We start from the raw sequence: 7,465 nt of genomic DNA, 5'->3' as shown, positions 1-7,465 counted from the left end.
TCAATGAGAGTCTGAGCCCGGTGGTAAGTTCAGGTAACCTTTATTGCAACACAACTTTGTTACAGCTTCAGATCCCCCCAGCAAAAAGGCAGAGAAAAAGTAGTTGCTTTTTGAACAGCTCAAGGTGAAAGTGCACACACCACACCTCCCCTGGCCCCATCCCCAGCCCCCTCACTGTCTTTACTATTGGTCAGCACCAAGCTGTCCCTTTGTAATTGGATCCTTGGTACAGCCGTAACCCGGAGGAAGTATTGCCTCACTCAGCAATTTCAACCCATACCCTGTCTCCAAGTAAGTTTCTCCCCGCTCCTTTGCCAGTGGGGGGAGGGCAGTGTAGAGTCAACCAGACTGCTGTGGGTCTGGAGTCACGTGTAGGCCAGACCGGGTAAAGGATGCAGCTGGAACGACCGAGTGAATCCTTTCCCACAATGGCCGTTCCCTTCCCTAACAAGGGAGAGAGGGAATCAGATGGGGGCTTTCTCCCCCACACCACCCCCTCCCTGAAACGGTCTCATCGTTAGATTCCGAACTCCACATTTCTGACCGAATACCAATTCTGCCATCTGTCGTGGCGGGATTCGAACCCGGGAGTCCCCGGAACCGGGTGGATAGTCCGGTCGATAATGGGACTCGGCCGTCACTCCTTCACTCCCCCTGCAATGGCACGTGAACTCGCTGGTGTCTCCGCAGGTTGGAGGAGCAGGTGAAGCCCTTCCCGCAGTGAGGGCAGGTGTACGGTCTCTCCCCTGTGTGGATCCGCTGGTGCCTCAGCAGGGAGGAAGATGTGCTGAAGCCCTTCCCACACTGAGGGCAGGTGTACGGTCTCTCCCCGGTATGGATCCGCAGATGCTTCATCAGGGAGGAGATGTCGGTCAAGGCCTTCCCGCACTCTGGGCAGCTGATGGGCTTCTCCCCCGTGTGGATCCGCTGGTGTCTCCGCAGGTGGGAGGAGTAGGTGAAGCCCTTCCCGCACTGAGAGCAGGTGTACGGTCTCTCCCCTGTGTGGACCCGCTGGTGGGTCAGCAGGCCGGAGGAATACCTGAAGCCCTTCCCGCAGTGAGGGCAGGTGTACGGTCTCTCCCCTGTGTGGACATGCAGGTGGGTCAGCAGGTGGGAGGATGTGCTGAAGGCCTTCCCGCACTGAGAGCAGGTAAAGGGCATCTCCCCCGTGTGGATCCGCTGATGCTTCATCAGGGAGGAGATGTCGGTAAAGGCCTTCCTGCATTCGGGGCAGCTAAAGGACCTCTCCCCGGTGTGGACACGCCGGTGGCTCCGCAAGGCAGAGACGCGGGTAAAGGCCTTCCCACACTCAGGGCAGCTGAAGGGCCTTTCCCCCGCGTGGAAACGCCGGTGGGTCCGCAAAGTGGAGGAATACCTGAAGGCCTTCCCACACTCAGGGCAGCTGAACGGTCTCTCTCCCGTGTGGACATGCTGGTGGCTCAGCAGGGTGGAGGAAGTGCTGAAGGCCTTCCCACACTCTGGGCAGCTGAAGGGCCTTTCCCCCGTGTGGCCCCGCTGGTGGGCCAGCAGGTGGGAGGAATGTCTGAAGGCCTTCCCGCGGTCGGTCCAGGGGAATGGCCTCTCCCCGGTGTGACTGCGCCGATGAGTCTCCAGGGCAGACGGGACGCGGAAGCCTTTCCCACAGTCACCACACTTCCACGGTTTCTCCACGGGGCGGGATTCCTCGGGTTTCTCCATGGCCACAGCTTCAGCTGCACACAAACACGTCTAGAACTCCTCCCTGCCGTGAAATCCCCTTCCCAGGCCGTATAACTGTTTCAGGCTCCACACACAGTGCGCTGCAACAGTGGGGTCTCTTGTCCAGTCCCACCTGATGTTGAAAACGTCCTCAAACAGGAATCAAAAAGCGTTGATCCCTCTCACAGAAATCAAAATCAAAAATTGTTGTGGTCCCGATGGATTGAGTGACTGTCAGACATTGACATCAAAGTGAAGACTGCAGACGCTGGAGAGTCAGTCAAAAAATATGGCGCTGGAAAAACAGCAGGTCAGGCAGCGTCCGAGGAGCAGGAGAGTCAATGTTTCAGGCAGAAGCCCTTCATCTGTTGAGTTTGAAACTTCAGTCTTCAGATTTTCAAATACTCTGCAAAAAGAGATTACAAAAGTCATCACTATCAGTGCAGGGTAGAAATTCAGAACAAGCAACTCTACTTTCTGTGGAATATTCTTTTGTTGTTCCACAAAATTGAAAGCACCATCCCACTCTCCCTTCCCCTCTGTTCTCACTCCGCTCTAACTAATTCCCCTGAAGGTGCTGATTCAGGATCTTACAGGGACAGAAAAAGCAAAAACATCAAGACTGACATCTCTCTGAATTTTGGATGCCTCCACCTGAAAGTTAATATCTTTCACAACACTGAGAGTGAGCAGGTCTGATTTTGGGAAGCAAAAACAAAGTGCCAATTCAGGGTGAACCTGCAATGCAGCTTCTTGAGGAAGGACCAGACACAAAATGGTTAACGACCCCGGGAAGGTGGGAGCAAAATGAGACATCAAGGCATTAACACCGATACACTTCAGTCAAACTCTTCTGCTCCCAGTCAGGGCAAAACATGCCCTGAAAGTCCAGCCTTCACAACCACACTTCTGCTTTCACTGAAGACAATTAGAATCACACAGCACGGAAACAGACCCTTTGGCCCAACCTGACCAGATATCCGAAATTAATCTAGTCACGTTTGCTATCACTTGGCCCCTATATGGGCTGGGTGCTGGCAGCTGGGACTAAATTGGGTTGGCTATCTTGTCAGCAAGGACGAGTTGGACCGAAGGGTCTGTTTCCGTGCTGTACATCTCGATGACTCCAGTCGCATTTGCCATCACTTGGCCCTGACCCATCTGAACCCTTCATCTTCAGATGCCCGTCCAAGAGCCTTTTGACATATCATCGTACCAGCACCCACCACTTCCTCTGGCAGCTCACGCCATCGCTCAAGCGACTCCACGTTGAAAGTGTCTGGTCTCGTGCACCAGATGACATCAGGATAATCTCAGATCGTTCCAGGTCGCATTGATACTCAGTCAGTGGCTTTCCCGATCAGGATGTTGTACGTGATCATACAGGTCAGTGGGTAGGCGATCCCCCACCTCTTAGTTCAAGTATCTCTACGAGAACTCCCTTGCTGGAGGGTCCCTTGGAGACACTTCAACTGGACTTCATTGAGTTGTAGAAATGAGTTGAGATGCTGTAAATATGTTTTGCTTATTGTTGATGTCTTTTCTAAGTGGATTGAAGCCTACCCTCTTCCTAACACTACTGCTGAGTCTGTGGTGAAGATTTTGTTTAAGGAAATAATTCCTTCAGTATACCTGCGTGCATTAGCTCGGACAATGGACCACACTTTGTAGGTAATATTAACGGAGAACTCTGTTCCCAGCTTTGTATTTGTCGGCAACTGCATGGTGCTTATCATCCTCAGGCGGCCGGCCTTGGTGAATGTTTTAACCAGACTCAAGACTAAACTTGCCAAATTAATGGCTGAGTCTGGCCTCTCCTGGTTATGCTAATCCCTGTGGCCTCATTCCAGATGGGATCCATGTCTGTGGGCAAGACGTGACTGTCTTCAGCTGAGAATCTCTCTGGTCACCCCCTCCGTACCCCTTGGAACGATTCGGCTCCCTTTGCAGTCCCCTTCCACCACATGACCGAAGAAATGGTTGGTTATGTTCTTGCTTTAACTAATGTTATGCGTGCCTTTCACACCCAGGAGCGTGCAGCCTACAGCGATGTTCCCTCCCTTTCAGCCTCGTCACGGGTAGAGCCTGGTTCGTTGGTGCTCGTCAAGACCTGGACTTGCAAAGGTCTCCAACCTCGTTGGGATGGCCCCTTCCAGGTTTTACTTCCCACCCCTACGGCGGTCAAAGTCGCTGGGCACTCAGCTTGGGTCCAACTGCACCATTGTAAATTGATTGACTGCACCAATCAAAAGTGGGGAAGAGGAGGAGAGAATACTGGAATCCCAACAAAAGGAGAGGACCCTGTCCAGTTGGGTTTTTGAATTTTGCTGTTGTTCTAATGTTAATCTTATTACAGATACTTGAACTAAGAGGAGGGACATGTGGGGGATCGCCTATCTCCTCACCTTTCTGATCACGTACAACATCCTGATGGGGAAAGCCACTGAGTATGGATGCGACCAGGAATGATCAGAGATTATCCACCACCCATGCTGAGGAGATGTCGTCCAGTGCACCGGACCAGACGCCTTTGACGTGTGGGACGTGATGAAGATTGATTATTGCAATGGACTCTTACATCAGAAAGACCAGATGGTCCATCTGGACAGTAGAAATCAGTGGGAGTTACCATGTCGTTACCATGGTTTTTTTATTTTACCTGCAGACGCAAGCCTAGTGAGGATAAAAATGATCAACCCCGTTATTATGGTAAATATTTTAAGGATGCCTGGGAACACCATCCCATTTTGCAGGACGGGCCGACTCGAGAAAAGGGAAGCCTGATAGGGGAAACTCCACAATCCGCAAACAACTTATTTATACAGGCCCACAGAACGCTCTTCACCCCAGAGGCAGGAGTATGTTACTCCTCTCTATCAGGAGATGACTTACTTGCCCAGTCCCCAGTCCCCGATTCCATACTATTCGTCAGTCTTCCTACTGCCAACCCTGCGAAGTGAAATATCACTTTCCAATAGCTCCGGTCTGTGTATACAAACAGCTGGTGTAACACTGGCTGGGGTACAGCAGGCCTCATGCGGTACATGGACCTGGAACGGAACCCTTCCCTTGCGCATTTATAGGCCTTTTCTCTTTTCAGAATCTGATATTGTCACCAAGACCATGTACAATAGAGCTAAGGGAGAGCCTAATGGGAACAGCATTCTGAGGACCATTGTCTCCTATACAGTGCGGGTGCTCGAGTCACTTGGCCCATTTTTTACAGCGCTCAAGCGAATCCTCTTGCAAAACGTCGACCCTTTGCTCCTGTATATCTGACCAGACCCCCTGCTGTAACATTTCAGTAACCTATTTTGACAAACTCTCCCTAATCTACCCCAAATGAGACTATTATTTCTTCAGCTGAGGTAAAGCTACCAATTTCCTTGTCATGGATGGCAAAGATGTCCCTCATAACATCAATATCGGAGACCTTGTTCCCACAACAGTACCTTGTCCTGGTCAGTGGACAAGTCGATGGAACCTCCATCTGAGGAGAATGCAGCGGTCGGTCTCAGTCAACTTTACTCCGACTGGAAGGATCCCAATGGACTGGGTAACAATACAGGACACCCAATAGGCTGGGGAATCCAGAGTACCCTGAGGTTGGAAGGATCGGCAGGGGTGACAAGTCAAAAGAACCGCAATTCCCTCTTTTGTGGCCTGACCATTCGAGGAAATAAGACTAAAGAGGCTCTGGAACAGAGTAAACTGGGATTATCAGACCTGTGTCTTTACTCTATGCAGAATCGGTATGCTTAGACTATACACTCGCCCGGGAGGGTGAGGTCTGCACCACTGTCCAAGATAAATGCACTATGGGCATTCCCGATCTCACTGGCAATATTACTAAGATACAAGAAGAGATCCGGGTATTCCTTGACAGAATGACTGAAGGGACCAGTTGGGGAGACTGCAGGTCCGTCTGATGGTACAAGTGGCTTATCAATTTAGCTATTTATGTTTGTCGGTATTGGTATTGTTAGGTATTTAATTGCTCGGCTTATGAGGTCCCTTAGTGATATAGATTTGCCCCAGAAGATCCACCTTTTGCGATCCGATGGCTCACCCACATGTGTCGATGGCGATGATAAATACGACCAGATGAGCCGCGAAGATGGTGGTGCCGCTCTACAGGATGTTGATGGCTGGACCACCTTGAAGGGCATTCGTTTGGACCAGCCTTCTCTTTCAGTGATCGCGGTGCAATCAAAGGGAGGAATGAGGGTGTGGGCATCTGGGTGATAAAGTCTACAGCCTTAAAACTTGTCATTAAACATTTAGACTAAAATGTAATGCTGAATTATTGAACACATTTACTGCACTAGAAAATAAACAGGCAGGAAGGCTCAGAAAGAGGAGAGAACTTAAAGATAGGGACACCTGGGCTCACCAAGTGATAACAGGATGCTGTAAGGCAATTAAGAAGGTTTGCCTCAGCATCGGTGAATCTGTGTGAACAGGACACCAAGTGATAACATTCACAGCCGTTCCCTTGTGAGACCATTTTAGTGCTGAGGCTGTTGAATCCCGTAGAAAATTAACTCTTAGTGTTTATCTGCAATGGATTGAAATGAATGGCATTTTGGGACTTTATGATGATATTGAGTAGCCATTACTGGTTATTAAATACAAACTCTGTAAAAGGAAATACCGATAAAGTTTTACCTTACTTGCTGCAGCCGAGACTCCAGCGGAGGCAATAGGCCGCGGACACACTTCCGTCTTCGGGACGGCCTCGGCCCCGCCCCCTCCGACGCCAATGCGACACGTAAACCCCGCCCCCTCAGAACGCAGCACGTAAACCCCGCCCCTTCCGAACAGAGCTCGTAATACCCGCCCCTTCCGAACAAACCTCGTAATACCCGCCCCTTCCGAACGCAGCTTGTAAACCCCGCCCCTTCCGAACAAAGCTCGTAAACCCTGGCCCTTCGAGACAAAGCCCCGCCTCTTGGAACCACACTTCCTTCCCCCTTCCGCACCAAAACCCACCCCTTCCCTGGACCCCGCGCGAATAAAAACCACGCCCCCTTCCCCCACGAGCAACCGCCCACAAAGCCGCGCGCCTCCAGGCTCAACGCACCGCATCGCCCCGCCTACTAGCGCGCGTTCCTTTCACGAGACACGCCCCGCCCATGAGCAACACCCTCCCGCTAAAACCCGCCCCCAGGCTAAACCCCGCCCCTCCTGGTAAGCCCCGCCCACCCAGGTGTGTTTGGAAGCACTAGCCTCTGCAGCGCTGCTCCTCTGCGGGGAGCTGTGCTGCAGGATCATAAGGCACAGAATTAATAGCAACAGATCACAGCGTCATGCAACCGACGCAATATTTGGAACAAACCTGGATCGCTGCTGAGTCCTTCATCTTTTAAAACAGGTTGCAGGTTTTAGTTCATCAATATATAAATTCCAGAACTTTAGATCAGATTCCTACAGTGTGGAAACAGGCCCTTCGGCCCAACAAGTCCACACCGACCCGCCGAAGAGCAAAACACCCAGCCCCATTCGCCGTCACCTAACACTACGGGGCAATTTAGCGTGGCCAATTCACCCTAACCCGCGAGGATACCCACGCAGATGTGGGAGAGGAATTGAACCCGGGGCTCTGCCGCTGTGAGGCAGCAGTGATACCAACAAATAAATGGTACATTTTCTGTATTCCAGCGGCAGCAGCCTCTATTGAAACCAGTAGAATTCCGAAAGGGGCTTGACAAGATCGATGCAGATAAAATGCCTCTTTGTGGGGAGGGTCTCGAATTCCGACAATGTG

The 7,465-nt window shown here is 51.3% G+C and overlaps 1 protein-coding gene across 2 annotated transcripts; it reads right to left on the bottom strand.

The window, feature by feature from the left end:
* Positions 1–213: 213 nt before the first annotated feature.
* Positions 214–6,435, bottom strand: LOC132808022 (zinc finger protein 239-like). Of its 2 annotated transcripts, none has more exons than XM_060821918.1 (2): positions 6,372–6,435; positions 214–2,104 (listed from the first exon to the last, which is right to left on the bottom strand). In XM_060821918.1, exon 2 carries the CDS (start codon positions 1,696–1,698, stop codon positions 646–648), a length of 1,053 nt encoding a protein of 350 aa, XP_060677901.1. In that variant the 5' UTR covers positions 1,699–2,104; positions 6,372–6,435; the 3' UTR covers positions 214–645. The 2 variants fall into 2 exon arrangements, with proteins under 2 accessions (XP_060677901.1, XP_060677900.1); XM_060821917.1 differs by having other exon boundaries at positions 6,367–6,419.
* Positions 6,436–7,465: the final 1,030 nt, after the last annotated feature.

This window comes from Hemiscyllium ocellatum (assembly GCF_020745735.1).
Source record: "Hemiscyllium ocellatum isolate sHemOce1 chromosome 27 unlocalized genomic scaffold, sHemOce1.pat.X.cur. SUPER_27_unloc_3, whole genome shotgun sequence".
Classification (NCBI taxonomy): domain Eukaryota; kingdom Metazoa; phylum Chordata; class Chondrichthyes; order Orectolobiformes; family Hemiscylliidae; genus Hemiscyllium; species Hemiscyllium ocellatum.
The sequence above is the reverse complement of the archived record's forward strand: the minus strand, read 5'-3'. Positions and strand labels throughout refer to the sequence as shown.

Excerpts from the sequence above, each read along its gene's own strand:
- LOC132808022 (XM_060821918.1), bottom strand. The coding sequence starts at position 1,698 with ATGGAGAAACCCGAGGAATCCCGCCCCGTGGAGAAACCGTGGAAGTGT.